Raw genomic sequence first — 18,241 nt, 5'->3', positions numbered from 1 at the left:
CTTTTTGATCCCTGCCCCATCTCTCTTACTTCCAGGCCTTTAGTTTCCAGTTCCAAATCTATACATTTCAATTCCATCCCATTTGTATTTTGGAATTCCACCCTTTGAATTTCGCACACGCTATCTCGTCGCTGAATAAAGACAAGTCATTAAAAAACAATTTGAGGACGAACGCTTGCAGACGGCAGGACACCATGGCCCCAGAAAACGTCGCCGCCGCCCAGAGCGTTGCATGCCGGGAGTTGTAGTCCGACGCTCGAGCACGCACCTCCGCGCCTCTCCAGTTTGAAAAGCGGGACCAGGGCGGCTGGGCGGGGCGATGAGGCGAAGCGCGCTCGAGGCCCCGCCCCCGCCCCCTTCCGCTCGCGGGCTCCCCCTGGGGTGGCGCGCCAGGCTGCGGAAGGGGCGTGGCCTCAGTCCCGGGTGGCGGCGGTTGCCGCCACCGGGGCCTCTTCCTGCGGGCGGTGCTGCGGCGGCCGGCCTGCGCGGGGCAGTCATGGTCGCCCCTTGAGTGGGCTGTGGCGGGGAGCGGGGCGGGGCCTGGCTGGAGAGGGGCGGCCCGGCGCGGGCGGGGGCGGGGCCGGCCTCTGGCTCCTTCTTCCTCCGCATGTGGCTGGCGGCCGCAGAGCAGTTCGGTTCGCGCACTGCTCGCCGCCCGCGCCTCCTTCGGGCTCTCCTCGCGTCACCGGAGCCATGGCGTTCGCCGAGACCAACCCGGCGGCATCCTCCCTGCCCAACGGCGATTGCGGCCGCCCCGGGGCGCGGCCCGGCGGGAACCGGGTGACGGTGGTGCTGGGCGCGCAGTGGGGCGACGAAGGCAAAGGCAAGGTGGTGGATCTGCTGGCGCAGGACGCCGACATCGTGTGCCGCTGCCAGGTGAGGCGACCGGGCTCTGACGCGAAGCCGGGCCCGAGAGCGCGGGCGCGGAACCCGGATCCGTCGTCCAAAAGGAGGTGTCACCTTGAGGTTCTCTCCTGCTCGGAGCTGCGGCGACGTGGAGAAATGGCGGGAGGTCAGAGACCCCTGACCCGAGGGGTTGGGGTGGCTCTGGAGGAAAACGAGGGTTGACGAGGAGTCTTTGGGAGACGCGCGACGCCTCGGGGGCTGCGGTTTTGGGTGTGGGGGGCAGTGCCCAGCCCCGGGTCTGGGGCGGGGATACGGTCCGAGTTTGAGACGCTCCCGCCCGAGGGAGGCCTGCTCCCGACTCCGGGCGGAGACCCCGCGCGGCTGCAGCACGCTCCCTCCCCTTAGCCCACCCACCCAGCCGGGGGAGACCGATGGAAGGTGGGGGGGGGGGGGCGGAATGGATTGTTCCGAAGCGCCCGAAAAGCCGCTCGCCACTCCCCCACCTGCAGGCCCCCAGCGTGCAGACCTTTGCCTCCTCCCGTCCACTTTGTTGACACGAGAACCCAGCCTCCGGGCTTTGCACAGTTAACGGCCCCGGGTTTTGACTCGGTACCCCGTGTTTTCATGTTAAGGGTAGATTGTTGTTACTTGTTGGTCCCAGATGAAAGAATCCCAGCTCCTCTACGAGTGAGGCAAATAATGCGCGGATGTCAAATGTGGTGTTTAGAAATATTTACATTGTTACGCTCACACGGAAAGTGAACTTTCGGGAACTGGAACGGTAATGTACTTCCTACCCGGAGACACGTGGTTTTCAGTGTAAGCTTTCTTCTGATTTGTCGGTTGCTTTGAAGCAGCCTCTAGGCTACGCCTTTGTGAAGGCTCTTAGATAACTATTACCAGTTTCAAAATTCGAAGTGGTTGAGCAATAACCACTTTCAAAACAAATTGCGATGTATTTGAAATGAACTGCTGTTTGCCTCGCAAGAAGGTAGGTCTCTTCCTCGTGAACATGGCACAGTATGGTGATGCCATGCTGTGTATGTTGTAACAAGTTAGTAGGCCCACTCGATTGAAAGCGTTCTACCTGAATGTCATTTGAGCAAGCAGAAACAAAGTAATCACAAGTACAGAAAAAGCTAAATGCAGATATTCTGATTTGTCGTGGGGTTTTGTTTTTTTGCATGCAGAAAGTCACCCTGCCCATTCCTTAGCCAAGATGGTCATGGCCTCTTAGTATTACCACTTAGCACCACCACCACCTCTCCCCACCTTCAGATCTCTCTTCCTCCGGCCCTCTGGCGACCCACTTACCTTCCTTACTTACTGACTTACTCCTAAGCGTGTTTCCATGCAAGTCCTGCCCCACATTGCCTTAGGAGCTGCTCCAAAAGCCAGCTTTCACCTTGCTTTTGTCTTGAAATCAGGTCTGGCCATGCTACGGGGAAAGAAGAATGAGAATACCTAACTCTTGCTGGGTAGAAAGGGAGAGAGGCTGGGCCTCTTTGTCCCCTTCCCTGTCATTCCTGCCGTCTTCCTTACCCAGAAATAGTAATGCTTAGGCTGAGTAACATTATGGGTTGTCAGAAGGTTTGGAGAATGTAACGTTGAAGAGCATTTATTCTAAAAGATCCTCGATTTTAGTATTTCCTTGAAAAATAGTAGAATGAATTTGTAAACAAGAGAAGGTGTTTCTGTGTTGTTGTGAATGTCCTCTTGACGAAGGTCATGGACCAATCTCATCTGATGCCCTTGGAAAGCCTAGAGAGAAGTGATTGAAAAGGAGCCAAGTTTGGCTTAAAACTGTTAGCTGAAGACAGAGGAGGAACATTTGTGCAGACCTGTTACGCAGACGTTCGACACCTGTAAACTTTTGACTGACTGCAATCCTTATATAATTCTAAAATCTTCATATTCTAGTGCCTTTTAAGAGCTCATCATTGGAAGGACTCTTACTAGTTTTGTTACTGAGAGTAGTTACGTAATGAATAGATTTAAGCATCTCTCTTGTGATTCACCTTGGTAACTTTATATTATTTGGTCAGCCCTAGTAAGCTGACTCCTAGTTACTGAAATTCTCTTGGCTTATAAAACTGAAGAATATGGAATGTTGAAATTCTCAGTGTATATAGACCACTGGGAAAAGTCAACGTTGGAAAGACATTTGTAGCTTGAAATGCCTTGTTTGGTGATTTAAGTTTTGTGTATTACTGGAAATCTATACTTTGTTAGAACTTGGTACGGTTTTTATTGATCATATTTATGCCATAAACTCGGCTTGTGTACAGGTTGTTTCTCTAGAAGTGGTATACAGATGATGTGTTCATGGTTTAACAATGGAATCATAAAGGAATTTTTTCCAATTTAAAATAAAGTTTTTGAAAGAAAAACTGACCTTGCATTTAACTATGTTAAATATATCAAATGCCTTATTGGAAAGAGTAGAGGCAACGCTAGTGGCATTTTCATCAACACCCTTAAGGCCTATATTGCAGATTCAGGATTTATACGGAATTATTTACAATTTGGTAAATTCTCTAGATCCATAAATCAGTATGTCGGGCTTAACATCAAAGAACAACACCTCCTGATATCTTAATTTTAAATTGATGTCTTTTAAGGAAAAGCCGTGCGTGTAGGACCAACTCCAGGTGTATTTGATTTATCCAACAATCACCGAATGAGTATCTACAGGGGATAAAGGGGGAACCACTTAGCCCCAGAATTAAGCTGAAAAAACGCAGGGATCGTGCCCACGAGGAGATTACAGTCCTCGGGACAGCTGCTACATAAACAGGTATTGCCAGGTAGGGATTGGAGAAGGATACTGGTAGGGGTTTTTCAAAAAGTTAAAGTATGGGTGGGTGTAGGTCGGCCCCTTTCTGGCAGCATAAAAGTTGCTTTGTTAGGAAGTCTCTTGCTGTCACCACCACCCCCACCCCCACCCCCCATCCTCCAGAGTAAACTGTTATACTTTATTTTCTTTATTTTGTTGAGTAGAAACTACAGAGGTTTTAACTGTTACCCTTTCTACCACTTGTTAAGCAGGTTTATTTATTGTTCTAGAAAGTCAGCAAGGTGGTCTTGGTTAACCAGGAAGTTGCCTGGGATCCGGAATAGTTAGGACAGTACTGTCTCTCTTTGTGTTTTTTCCCCTCAGGGTTTTAAAGTTAACATAAAGAAAAATGTTAACTAAAATTAATTATAAAGGGAAAGTGTATCCTGTCACTTGCTTTATATAAAAGCTTGCCATGAAAATAAATACAATGAAGAAAATGTTAATTTGTAGCTAGATGCTGACATTCGCAGAAGGCTCTGAAACCAGCTATTAGTAAGTTAAAAAAAAAAAAAAAAGGTATAGAAGACCTAATAGCAGCAAACTGAGACTTTGTCGTTGGAATGATTAGAAAAATTGAGAGATAATTTAAAAGGCATAAATAAAGTGTTTTTTAATGCCTTGACTTGATACAGCTAAAATTACCTCCCAAACCACTTCCCACAATTTGGAAGGTGGTAAAGAATTAGCATTTAGGGTAAACTGTTTTTCCAGATTCATAATAATCGCTATTTCTGTGTCCCCTGTCAACACTTTTTATAAAGTTCATAGACTTTCCCAGGTACAGAGATGTATGCCAATGTGTGGTATACTTGGTTAAATCTTGCTTTCTTGGATTACTGTGTTTTCCCTGCCAGAATATAAATTTTCTCAAAACGAGGATTCATGCTTTTTTTGTTGTTGTTTTTTTCCATAGCACCAAGTACTCTGTGAGACAGAGAGGAAGTAAATCCTCAACAAATATTTATTAGGTGTCTGGATCACGTCTAGAAATTTCTTTGAGACCGGTAGCTTAACCCTTTCCTGTAAATTATTTTAACATCTCCCTGGACAAGTTAATTGACTGATGGCATGAGTTTAAGGTGGAATCCCCAGCATTCGTTGGATTAACATTTGTTACTTAGTATTTTAACTAGTACTTTTATATTGTACCGTTACGTTCAGAGGCTTTAATGGTTTATATTAAAGTCTTATGTCTTGTGTGTTTGAAGAGATAACTGATGTTTGTAATTTTTTGTGTGTATTTCCTCAGCATATTTCGCTTGAATGCTGTGTCATTCTAGTAAAATAGTTTTTGTCTGCTGAGGGCAGTAGATCTGAAAATTTAGTTAATGAGGATATCCCAAGTTGTTTACTGTTTAAGCTTATTCTGTTGATATAAATATAGATAATGTATAATGATATATAACAGTACAGTAGGATATAACATGTAATTTGTTAATGTATAATCTCTATTTTTGAGGCATAAATTTTTAAATCATGAGATCATCTCAGTGACGTCTGATCAATATTATTTTATTTCTTTAATTTTGGTGGGAATGGGTGAGTGAGTTGGGTAATTTCAAGTTATCTCTAGGACAAACTGTTGCCCAGAACAAATGTAGAGTGAAATGGTAAATTGGCATATAGTTACTGGCTTACTATAACCGGACCCACATTTAGCAGTATTATCTTTTGGGCCTCATGTCAGATTTTGACACTAAAGATCAGTATGGATAAGCTACTCACCATTAAGTAGAGATTGGTGACTGTCGGAATATTTTACTAGTGGAAAAGAGGACTTTGAGGTACTCAGTGTTGGCTGTGGGCACCGTTGAGAACCGTCAACAGAAGTCCCTTCCCAAGGCGACTCTGGCTCCAACGTGGGATGGTTCTTTGCATTGAACCAACTTGTTCAGATTATTTAGAATTCTTCTTTAAAAAGTGGGATTTTTGTCTATGTCAAGCCTTTTTTTTATTCATGAGAAAATTTTTTTTTTACTTGAAACCTGCTGTATACTTCCAGTGCATTTTTAAGAAAGTGTCTTTATAAATGTAATGATTGGGTGAACTTTTCTCAAGCATTTACAAAAGCTGCATCACACATCATTGGTTTATGCAGTTTTTGGTTGCGTGTCTGATCTTTCCATCCAAGACCCTGGTTTAGTAAGTGTGTATATTAGGGCTTGGTGCCTAGCGTCTACACGCAGCTTGATTGGGAACCTAAGGTCCTCCCAAGCTTTTCATCATGTGTGTGACATTTATCTGCACGAAACTGGAAGGTAACCATAATAACGTAAAGAGAGTATCTTAAGCCTTTAAAAGACAACTGAGCACTGTATATGTTTTCTCTTCCTATCTAGTGTGTCTGGTTACTGCTGAATAGTTTAGCTGGTCGACTTACTGCTAGTCACTTAACCTGTTCTATTTTGAAATCATAAGCCAACTGCAATTAGATGAACGTCTTCCTAAAAGACTAGTCATCCTTGTTTATAATGACTTTCTTGCTGTGGGTTGACAAGTGTTTTAGTTTTGGCGTAAGGAGAAGTGTTTCGTGTGGAAAGACAGGCACAGGTCTGACGTTCTCCCGAGAAACCAGCCCAGGTCATCAGCGTTGTCTCAAAAGCCTGTTAGGTTTCTAAGATGCTTGAAGACTCGAGGCAAGACATAGGAAAACCCTTCTCTGCTTGCTGGGATGGTTTGGAGGCGTGGGGTGTGAGGCGTCGCTGTCCTCTCCTGCGATCCAGGGCAGGACCTGTTGTGGACGGGTGTTCACTTTGCGCTGTGGTCACAGCACGGTGTTCGTGTACTCGGGGCAGAAAGGACAAAGACGCACAGACCGTGTCAGAGGCCTCGGTGGCCTGAGAAAGGCCTCCAGGCTTGCGCACAAAAGTGTCAGCCCTGGACTCTCGGGCGCCTGCTGTTGCTGCAGACGCCATTGTTTCGGGTTTGCAACACGGCGGGGGGGGGGGGGGGGGCTTTACTGTCTTCACCTCCGAGGTCACAGCAGGAACTCGGTTAGGGGAGTGATTTGGGAAAGAGGTAAGACCCAACAGCGAGCCGAGTTGGGAATCAGGGGTCGCTTTTTTTTCTTCTTTTCTTTTTTCGGAGTCGCTTTTGCAGACTAATGTTGTTTCATTTCATTCCCTTCCAGACTTTTTTTTTTAATGTTTGTTTATTTTTGAGAGAGACAGAGCGTGAGTGGGGGAGGGGCGGAGAGAGAGAGAGAGGGAGGCACAGACTGCGAAGCAGGCCCCAGGCTCCGAGGTATCAGCACAGAGCCCGGCGTGGGGCTCGAACCCACAAACCGTGAGATCCTGACCTGAGCTGAAGTTGAACTTAACTGACTGGGCCACCCAGGTGCCCCCAAAACCTTTTCTTTTAAATCTCCCCTGGACCTTTGGAGCTTCTTAATTGGAAACTTGCACATAGCACCATTTCCTGATCCAAGCTTTTATTCTAGGGTTGGGCTTGACGGCTCCGTCGGAAAGAAAATTGTCTCCTTTCTTAGGCTTCAAACCCCAATTGGGAAGTGTACAACTGAGAACAATTACAAAATAACTAAATACTGTTATACCATCCCTGTAGCGCTTCTGAGTTTTGTTCTTGACAGCATACATACTAACATTTGGAAGTTAATCATTTTTTATATTGGGTTTATCACCAGTGCAAGATAGGAACATTAGAGAGCCAGCTGTATGCATACTATATTGCAATTAGTTCCTGCGGTGAATCATTTGGAGTCTGTTGTTTGCTAGCAATGGAGAGAGGCTGTCTTAGGCAAAATGGGGATTTGTTTGAAGCAAGGACGGGTTGGCCAGTCCTCAGGGTGGCCTCGGGTAAAGGCAGCTCCTGGGAGCTCAGCAGCCCGAACTGGCAACCTTTTTTTAAAGGAGGCTTCCTTAGGTTACAGGTGTCACTGAGCTACTGCCTTTCTCGCTACTCAAAATCCAGTTCCCAAGAGGGGAGGATCTTGATTGGCTCAGGCTTGGTCGGATCAGGTTTCCCAGTCTGGGTCAATTAATGATTTGCAAAATAAGGAGTTTGGGGGGAGAGGGAAAAGAAGAGGGACGAAACATAAAGAAGGTGTAGCTGACGGAGAGTTAATTTTATATAGGAAAATGCGCAATGAAGAAATACTGGCTCTGGGTTATTCTTATTTGTGAATTGTTTGGTAACAGTATCAAATATACTGTAGAGCCGCTGTTTTTCTAGAGGGAAGAATGTTTGGAATTAAATGGGTTTTTATTGGGGCACCTGGGCGGCTCAGTCAGTTAAGCATCCGACTTCCGCTCAGGTCATGATCTCACGTCTTGATCTCACAGATCCTGAGTTTCAGTCCCGCATCAGGCTCTGTGCTGACAGCATAGAGCCCACTTGGGATCCTCTGTCTCCCTCTCTCACTCTGCCCCTCCCCCTCTCTCTCTCAAAAATAAATAAACATTTGAAAAAATTGGTTTTGATTAACTATAATTAAAACAGTGAAAATGGCCTATCTTAGGAATGGTTTATAAAACTAAAAGCGTACGTCAGAAACTTTGATTTTTAGGTTTGAGAACATATAGCATCTTAGCTCTGCTTTTGCCTCCATCATAATGTTCGAGAGACATTTTATTCTTGGTCATTAAGCAGCATATTTAATATTTTATTTATATTTAATCTTAAAGCAAGAATAACAGTCGAAGAGAATCAGTAAAATAAATACCAAATTAAGGGATGTTTTGTGACTGGTGAGACCTGATTGGATTTTCTTTCATAGGTTTATTTTTTTTACTTCAATACAGTGAATTTGCATTTATTCTTGTTTTTATTTAGTTTGTTTTAATTTTTTAATGTTTGTTTATTTCTGAGAGAGACAGAGACAGAATGCGAGCAGGTTAGGGGCAGAGAGGGAGGGAGACAAAGGATCTGAAGCGGGCTCAGGCTCCGAGCTGTCAGCACAGAGCCCGACGCGGGGCTTGAACTCAAGAGCTGTGCGGTCATGACCTGAGCCGAAGTAGATGCTCAACAGACTGAGCCACCCAGGTGCCCCTGAATTTGCATTTATTCTTGATATTCAGTATAGGAAAAACCATCATTTAAGGCATTATAAACTTAGGTTTTTTTCTCAAAGCAACTTGCCACATAATAATGCAGTTACTTTGGGTTCACACGGATTTCTTGTTTCTTGGAGTTTTAGAGGGTAAATTTCAGAATTTAAAATGTTTAAAAATTAAGGCATCTGAGAATTGTTAAAAAATATTTTCTCTCTTGGTATCACTGACCTGGAAAACAACATTAATTGCTAGTCCACAGCTCTTTTGATTGTGTGACAATTAAACACATTCTGTGTTTTTAGTTAAGTGATATAAAACATGCAGCTTTGATAGTTAACAGTAACTAGGACCTACATGTGTCCTACATGAGTGACTAGGACCGTGTGTTATGGGAATTTAACAAAACAGCAAGAGATAGTTACTTGTAACTATTAATGTGAATATATGACTAGTACGCTGTCGGGAGGGGGGATAATTTATCAGGTTTGTTTTGCAGAAATTTCGCGTTGGGAAGAGAGTAGTACATCTCCGTTAAAAGTAGACGATATTTTGGGGCGCCTGGGTGGCGCAGTCGGTTAAGCGTCGGACTTCAGCCAGGCCACGATCTCGCGGTCCGTGAGTTCGAGCCCCGCGTCGGGCTCTGGGCTGATGGCTCAGAGCCTGGAGCCTGTTTCCGATTCTGTGTCTCCCTCTCTCTCTCTGCTCCTCCCCCATTCATGCTCTGTCTCTCTCTGTCCCCCCCCCCCCAAAAATAAATAAACGTTGAAAAAAAAAATTTAAAAGTAGACGATATTTCTCTCCGATCGTTTATATAGTGCTCTCTGGCCTCCCCAGTGCTCCTTATGAGAATTATTAAACACGATTAAATGTATATGTTCTCGTTACTTGTTCTGGCACGCTCGCGGAACTGCCCCTGTGACCGGCAGTGTGATCACAGACGTGGAAGCCTGTGGTTCAGACTCTGCCCCCCTAATCCACTGGAGGGTGTGGGGGGAGGGTGTGGTGTGGTTAGCAGTGGTGCGCGTATGGAAACCGTGTTTTGCTGCTTGCTAGTGTGCTGACCTCTCCTTGGACCGGTGTAGTCTGTGTTTGGAGACCATTGCCTGAGCTCCCAAGGGGACTTTTGTATATTGCACGCCATCTATGAATATTTGAGGTTAGCAGCCAAATAGACACTTCAGATTTGAAGCTGCCTCTGTTGCATTTTGTAAAACACGACAGTTTATGAAAGCTTATCTCCTGTATAGATCACCTTGTCAGGAAGCTCCTTATGAGTAACTCCCCCTCAGTTCACCTTAGGAATCTTTTCTGCAGAGTTGTGTGTTTGAGATTAGAAGCCGTCCTACCCCAGTTCCCCCGGGGCACTAATGGCCAGATACGCTAATAGGCGGGCTTACATTTTCTCCCCTAGCTCCTTAATAGAATGAATAAGCTAGGGTTATTCTGAGCATGTTTAACCATGTTTTCTTGCTCAACCATGTGGAATTTAAATGAGATTGAAATCCTGTAGGAAGCCTGAATACAGGACATTGGGTATTGAAAGGGCTGATTAGTGTTTGAATGCACTCAGCTGTTCACTGAAGTGTGCTTTTCAAGCCTTTTGCAGCTGAACTTTTCCAGCCTGAACCACCACCTGTAAACTTGGAAGAACTTAACAGATTAAACCATCGCATCCCCCTAGCGTCATCTCTCACAACCCATAGCAAGCAATCCGCTTCATTACGGTTGCTGCCACCATCACTGCCTGTCTTGGTAAAACATTATCTAGGAGAGTAGGGTTTGGTTACACAATAAGAACATTATTGGGCACTGCCGAGTTAATAATTGTTTCACCAAATGATTATATTAGTGAACCTGTAAAAGTAGTTTTATGTAAATTAGGAGACTGACTTTAGAGGTCTACTCCAAAAATTGTGGCGTGGTTTTTTATCTTAGGCAAATGATGGATTAAAAAAATAAACTGATTTTGCTGAAGTAATAGTGCTTTACTAGTTTTTTTTTTTTTGTCATAAAGTCACTAGTACTTTATAACAGTTGAGGACAAATTTCTTAGATTTAGTGATTTATAACAATTTAGAGTTAATAACAAATGAGCATCTTCATAGGATCTCTTCGTAGGATCTCCAGAAATTTGAATGAGCTTTATACTCCGGAAAGATTTTTCCTGAAAGTTTGGGGGAGGTCTCCTAAATCGTAAAAAGTCGCGATAAAAAAAAGCTAACATTAGCATCAGGGATAGATCTGTGAAAGAAAAGCTATAAACACCAAGTAAGAATTGTCCTGTGAGTTATTTTTCTTTTAGGGTTCTATCAGAATTGGTAATAAACTTGCGCAAGTGTGAAGTCATAATAAAGTGTGCACCAGGAAGTGCTGCTGTGACGTTGTCTCTAAGGATGACAGATTGGAAACAACCCGGATGCCTCTCTTGTGGGAAATAAATTCTGTATGGGACCATATACAAAGCTGTACGGTAGGGCCATGAAAAGAATGAGGTGGTTCAGTTCACAAGGTGTGGAACGCGTGCTCAGATTTGCTAAGTAAAAGCAGGCTGCCCGGGAGTATACGGCTCCCGCCGTTTGGATGTGTGCAATGAAACAGGATGCAGATACCTGTTGGCTTTGGCAAATTACCTCCAGAAGTTACACCACAACCTGGTGGTGACTGGTAGGGAGGGCCTGGTGGGGCGAGGACTGTGAGGAAGACTTCACCCCTACTGTGCATCCTTAAGAGCCTTTTCTCACATGCAGATGTTTCTTATTAAAACATAAAAAGTAGGGAAATACTGCCAGGTTCCCTCGGTGTATGAGTGAGGGAAGTGCTGGTAATCACTCCTGCTTCTGTCCTCCTGTGACCTGCCTGCCGCCCACCTGTTGCCTTCCAGACCTCACTGTCCGGTCTTTTTTTGTTTTGTTTTAAACATACCTGACATAGACATGTACTAGTCTTAAAGCAGGCAGTTCTATGCTTTGTGTTTGTGGAGAACAGTATAAATAGGCATTTATTTATTTATTTATTTATTTATTTATTTTTTTGTGCAAGACCAACCTTCCGGCAGGTTTTGTGAGTTCTTGATTGGTGATGATTTGGTAAAAAGTAAGTAACCTTCATTTTGTCAAAAACAGCCTTGGGATAAAGTTAAACTAGTCATTCTCAGGACGCATAGTGTATTGATATTTTTTTTTTTTAGTGTCCAACAAGGATGTTGTTAAATTTTGTATTTGTTGCAAATATATTCCTGGTTTGTTTACTTTAAGCTTTTTGTTAATATTAGGTAGAAGTTTAAATATCAGTTGATTTGTGCGGGGTTTTTCTTTTTAATGTTTTTTAAGCTTAGAAATTAGAAAAATTGGGGCGCCTGGGTGACTCAGTCCGTTATGAAGCATCCGACTCTTGATTTCAGCTCAGTCATGTTCTCTCGGTTTGTGACTTCAAGCCCCAGGTCAGGCTCTGTGCTGAGGGTGCGGAGTGGGCTTGAGATTCTCTGTGCCATCCTCTCTCTCTCTCTTTCAAGATAAATAAACTCAAAAAAAAAATTAGAAAAATTATGTGGTCACTTAATAATCAGTCTCCTGTGAACCTAATCTGACCTCAGGTTTTGCTTTGTGTTGACTATTCTAGGCATCAGCTTCACAGAGTGGAAGTTTCACTATGGGGTTATAATATGTTTCTCAACTTTAGAGGTTCCTTGACCCAGTGTATCACTTTATCCAGAGATGAGCGGATTCAGGGATTGGTACTAAACACCCACAAGACTGACTTACACATTTAAGAATTGGAGTCTCAGGATAGCCAGTATCGGAAGGAGGTACTTGGAGATTTCCTAGTTGATAAGTCCACGTAAGAATACACATTTCAGGTCACAGAGCTGCTTGACGCCCTTTTAGTACCATGGGAATTACATGAATGTTTAAGTCAAGTTAGGGTCGACATAACTGGATCAATTACTCTTTTAATCTAGGGATTTTTCTGTGTTTGGATGAAATATCATGGATAATTAATTAGATTGCTACATGTCCTCTGTAATGCCCAAGCCAGAATAACGAACTGTTCCCTGTACTTCTTTTCTCACAATTTTTTCTCTTTTTAAGAGGGGAGATGTCTTTCTGCCTTCTGGAAACCTGAATTTATTAGTTTTCTAGATCCCGTCAGGAAAACCAGGGTACTGTGGTGGGGGAAGAAGAGGGTATAGTCAAACTATTATAAAGCCTCTAAAGAATAAGTGTTTGTGGGGCGCCTCGGTGGCTCAGTCGGCTGAGTGTCCAACTTCGGCTCAGGTCACGATCTCGCGGCTCCTGAGTTCAAGCCCCTGTGCTGACAGCTCGGAGCCTGGAACCTGCTTCGGATTCTGTGTCTCCCTGTCTCTCTGCCCCTCCCCTGCTCATCCTCTGTCTCTCTCTCTGTCTCAAAAATAAATAAAACATTAAAAAAAATAAAAATAAGTATTTGTGGCGAATACATACTTGGGTTTTCTTCAGTTATGTTGACATTTTAGAAGAAATTACTAGTTCACTTTAGAAGGGAGATGTGTTATTTGTCATATTTATTGTCCGGGTCAATTTTCCCCTGTCTTATATTTTCAGGGAGGAAATAATGCCGGCCATACAGTTGTTGTAGATTCTGTGGAATATGATTTTCATCTTTTACCCAGTGGAATAATTAATCCCAATGTTACCGCATTCATTGGTGAGTGTATAAACTGAACCGTTTGGGTTTTTTTCCCCTCAATTGATAATGGTGTTCATTTTTCGTTATTCAAGCTGATTTCATCTCTCACTGCTCAAATAATCACTGGTCCCTTATTAATCTTGACCTTGGTACCTTCTGGAATATACCTAACTCTGGCTATTTTACAACTGTGTCTTTTAGCACTAATACTTTTTGGAATAACTTGCATTTAACTGTGGCCATTGGCAATCTTAAATTTATAAAGTAGTATTAGATCATCAAATCAGCTTTCCAAACACTGATGCACAGTGAGAAATATAGGAGGTGTTTCACGGATTGATGCTGAACCCTTATAATGTGATGCGATCTAAAGTTTTTTGGCCTAGTTTTTTATCTTTAAAAATGCTAATCACAACCCGCTAAATTGATTTTATGGCCACTAATAGGGTGTGATTCCCCAATTTTAAAGGCATTGACTTAGCATCATTGTAACCTGGTTCAGTTTGCCTAGACCGACCTAACTAGGTTCTTTCAGAATAAGTTTCACTTTGTTTCAAAGAAATTTCAAATTATTTTGAATGTAATTTTAGTGTTTTATACTCTATGTGTATTTACATTACACTACTGTTAAAAACTTGGAATCATTTCTGTGGTAACTCCCTGAGAAATCAGATATTGTTTATTAAGTCCTTCATTTATCTGCTATTCTAGATGAGAGTTATCATAGATGTCTGTATTTTAATATCATTATGTATATCTGTATTATAGGTATAAATATTTAAGGTTGGTCTTTTTTTTTTTTTTTTTTTTTTTTTTGCTTTCCTTTAGGAAATGGTGTGGTAATTCATCTACCTGGATTATTTGAGGAAGCAGAGAAAAATGTTCAAAAAGGAAAAGGTATGAAAGCCTGACTGCTTTGCCTGGTAACTGGTTTGTTTATTGTAAAGTTTGTTGAAAAATCTCACACTGGGCAAAACATTTTGTCTTATGCTTTAATTTTTTTTTTTTTCAACGTTTATTTATTTTTGGGACAGAGAGAGACAGAGCATGAACGGGGGAGGGGCAGAGAGAGAGGGAGACACAGAATCGGAAACAGGCTCCAGGCTCTGAGCCATCAGCCCAGAGCCTGATGCGGGGCTCGAACTCACGGACCGCGAGATCGTGACCTGGCTGAAGTCGGACACTTAACCGACTGCGCCACCCAGGCGCCCCTTAAATTTTTTTTTTAATGTTTATTTATTTTTGAGAGAGACAGAGCACGAGTGGGGCAGAGACAGAGGGAGACACAGAATCTGAAGCAGGCTCCAGGCTCTGAGCAGAGCCTGACGCGGGGCTTGAACTCACGGATGGTGAGATCATGACCTGAGCCGAAGTCGGATGCTTACCGACCGAGCCACCCAGGCTCCCTTGTCTTATACTTTAAAATTGCAGGTTGTTGTAGGACAAATGTTTTCAATGTCGGTTACATTTTATTCAGTATGATCAGTATTGTAAACAGAAGACAAACAGAATAAGGTAATTGTGTAAGCCCTGATTTCTTGACACCCAGGTCATCCATAGAGGTTCCTGGAATCACTGTCCGTTCGCTGGTGGAGAAACTCCAGAGATTCATCATCCCCACCTCCCAAACCAAACGTTAGCTTGTGGGAGTCAGGAAACCAGTGAGGTCCCCTTTGCACACAGTGAGTCAGTGTTGTTCCCGTGGGTTGTATAACCCTGGGATAAAACAGGGTTGTTTCTGTCCCTCCCTCCACATGAGGGAGATGCTCTTTCTATGACATGATTCACTCCCATCTCCTTAAGAACAGTTTTTTTAAAGCCTTAATTTCCTGCCTTTGCTAATCTCTTTGGGATTTGTGGAAGTCTGTTTACATTCAGTTTGGCTGCCTTGCTGGGCTTTGAGGGGCACTTGGCAACGCAAATAATAAATACGCAGTTGAGGAAAAGCACTGTTTGCCCTTAGCCTGGCTCGTTGGAAATACTCAATTCGATTTTGCTGTTCAAGTTTAAAAGTAGCAATCCAACCTCAAGTGTTCCTGACAGTTCGATGTGATGTCACAGAATCCTGGCTGCCTGCGGCTCTCATCCCTCTTGGCTTCCCTGCATTTTTACCTACATGGTGCTGTCTCCTTTTAAATTCTTTAATCTTTTAAAAATTTTTAAACGTTTATTTATTTTTGAGAAAGAGAGACAGAGCACGAGCAGGGGAGGAGCAGAAAGAGAGGGAGACACAGAATCCGAAGCAGGCTCCAGGATCCGAGCTGTCGGCACAGAGCCTGATGCAGGGCTGAACTCACAAACCGTGAGATCATGACCTGATCATGAGATCAGACGCTTGAGCCACCCAGGCGCCTCTAATCCCACTTTTTATAATTGTCTTTTGGGAAAGGGTGCCATTCCCCAAATTAACTCCCTTTTCTTAAAATTCTTCTCCTGCTCTGCAGCAAATTCCCCCTCCCCTGCCTCTAACAAAAATGACATTTCCCCACCATTTGCTTTTGGATTCTTAGAAGTATTTTATGTGGCTCCGGCTGGCTTGAGTTTGAAGCGTTTTAGAGTTAAACATTTAAAAAGATAGAATTTGTGCATGAGTGTATATATAATGAATGACTGGTCAGAACATTCCTGTTAAATATGTATCCCGTACAGAAGACAAGATGTGTTAGTGATTACTTCCGTGAAAAACACTTTGAAACATTGTATCCCTAAAGAAATTAAGGTTTAAAAATTATACAAAGTGTTCAGTTAACCGTATCTTTTTTCTCCTTCCCTCTAGGTCTGGAAGGCTGGGAAAAAAGGCTTATCATATCTGACAGAGCTCACATTGGTAAGGGGCATAGCATGCATTTTTTTATAACTGCCTTATTCTCAGAAAGTTATCACTAACTTCTGAGGAATTAGCTAAACTAATGAATAACATAAGCAGCACGTTTCATGAGAAACGTCTCTAATTCTGTTATAAAATAAAGCATATTAGGGACACCCGGCTGGCTCAGTTGGTGAAGCATCTGAGTCTTGATCTCAGCTCAGGTGTTGATCTCAGGGTGGGGAGTTCTGGCCCCGCGTTGGGCTCTTTGCTGAGCGTGAAGCCTACTTAAAAAAAAATAAAATAAAAGATATAATAAACCATATCAAATATGAAGAGCATTTATTTGCACATTAATACTCATGTAGAAAGCAGATCTTCTATCTGGAAAAAATCTTGAGAGTGACTCTTTGTGTCTAAAATGTACCCATGTGGCTTTTTCAGTGGTTCAGACTTTATTCAGTGTAGCCTCCTTATCCGTTGTTAGAGCAAACTGGATTCTCAAATTAACTTCAAGCAGCACCAAGAAGTTTGAAGTTTGTCTCCTTGTTCCTGTCCTACCTTTGAAGGGATAGAATTGTTAATTATCAGTCACATGGTTTTGAGACACTAACCAGGAAAGAGAGAGAACTGACCGATGCAAGCTCTTAAGTTGCATTTTTAAAAAAACTTTTTTCTTATGTTTTTTATATTTGGGAGAGAGGCAGAGAGCGAGTAGGGGAGGGGCAGAGAGACAGAGACAGAATCTGAAGCAGGCTCCAGACTCCGAGCTGTCAGCACAGAGCCTGACGTGGGGGGCTCACGACCTGAGCCGAAGTCAGAGCCGAAGTCAGACACACCGTCTGAGCCACCCAGGCGCCCCGTAAGTTGTATTTAAATACAAAGGGCTCCTGAGGCAAGAGCTGCTCTAGTTTTAGCCTTGACCTCCATGTAAGAGCAGCCCCATCAAGTTTCTTAAGTATCAGCTAAGTAGCAGTGCCTCCAAATTACCAGCAGAGGCTGAAGCCTATGGCTAAACCTCAGTAATCCATTCAAATAATTTCTCTGAAGTGAACTGTGCTGGGCTGACATACTCTGGGGGTTTAATGTGCTCACTTCTAGCTTCTGTTCAAGCTTATTAGATCATTGACGTAGACCTTTCTTTTCTAATATAAGCATTTAAAGCTGCGTATGAGTCTCATACTACTTGAGCTACATTCCACAAATACTGACATTTTGTACGCTTATTTCCATTCATTTGAAAATACTTTTTGGTGATTTCTTTTTGACCCACGAGTTATTGAGAAGTACGTTTACATTTGTAAATATTGGATGCTTTTTCTGATTTCCCTTATTTATTCCTGACTTTGTTATAGACAGACAATATACTCTGCGTGTGATCTCATCCGTTTTCAATTTGTCGAGACTTGTGTTATGGCCTGGCATAGGGCCTCTTTTGGTTAGTGTTCGACATGCCCTAAGAATATGTGTTCTATTGAGAGTGGGGTGTCCCCTAAGTGTCAGTTAAAGGGTGTTCACGTCTTCTGTGTCCTCGCTGGTATTCTGTCTCCTTGCTGTCAGTCATTTAGAGGCATGCTGAAACCTCCAGCAGTAACTGGATTCGTCTGTCTTTTCACCTCTTGTCAGTTTCTGCTTTGTGTGCTTTGGGTGGTGTGTCTATTTAAACTTCTGTTTTGGTGGATTAACTTTGATCGTGATGAGATGTCCTCATGTACGTTGGTATACACAGGAATGTGCCGCGGTAATATTCCTTACTCTTAAGAACCAGCACACCTTTCTTAAGATCAGCGTTTGCAGGAGGTATCTTTTTCAATCTAATCATCCTTAGCTTATCTATATCTATATTTGCAGGGCATTTATTATACACAAAATATAGTTGGTCTTGCTTTTTATTCATTGTGACAATGTCCCCTTTAACTGGAGTATTTAGATCATTTATTTCTAAATATAGTTAATTAATATTATGGCTGAATTTATATCTGCTTTTTGTTTTCTATTCCTGCCATTGTCTTTTTTCCTCCTTTTCCTGATTTCTTTTAGATTTAGTATTTTAAATATTATCTGCACTATTTA

The 18,241-nt window shown here is 42.9% G+C and overlaps 1 protein-coding gene across 2 annotated transcripts in view; it reads left to right on the top strand.

The window, feature by feature from the left end:
- The first annotated feature begins 569 nt into the window (after positions 1 to 569).
- The window catches only part of ADSS2 (adenylosuccinate synthase 2), a 36,942-nt gene continuing 19,270 nt past the window's right edge, over positions 570 to 18,241 (top strand). Inside the window, exons 1-4 of one of the 2 annotated variants that reach the window (XM_027046116.2) lie at positions 570 to 876; positions 13,278 to 13,380; positions 14,191 to 14,259; positions 16,139 to 16,189. In XM_027046116.2, coding sequence (XP_026901917.1) covers positions 694 to 876; positions 13,278 to 13,380; positions 14,191 to 14,259; positions 16,139 to 16,189 — 406 coding nt within the window. In that variant the 5' untranslated portion in view covers positions 570 to 693. The remainder of the gene's footprint in view (positions 877 to 13,277; positions 13,381 to 14,190; positions 14,260 to 16,138; positions 16,190 to 18,241) is intronic. The other variant, XM_027046115.2, reaches the window with a different exon arrangement.

Source organism: Acinonyx jubatus, chromosome E4 (assembly GCF_027475565.1).
Source record: "Acinonyx jubatus isolate Ajub_Pintada_27869175 chromosome E4, VMU_Ajub_asm_v1.0, whole genome shotgun sequence".
Taxonomy (NCBI): domain Eukaryota; kingdom Metazoa; phylum Chordata; class Mammalia; order Carnivora; family Felidae; genus Acinonyx; species Acinonyx jubatus.
This window is presented reverse-complemented; position numbering and strand designations above follow the sequence as displayed.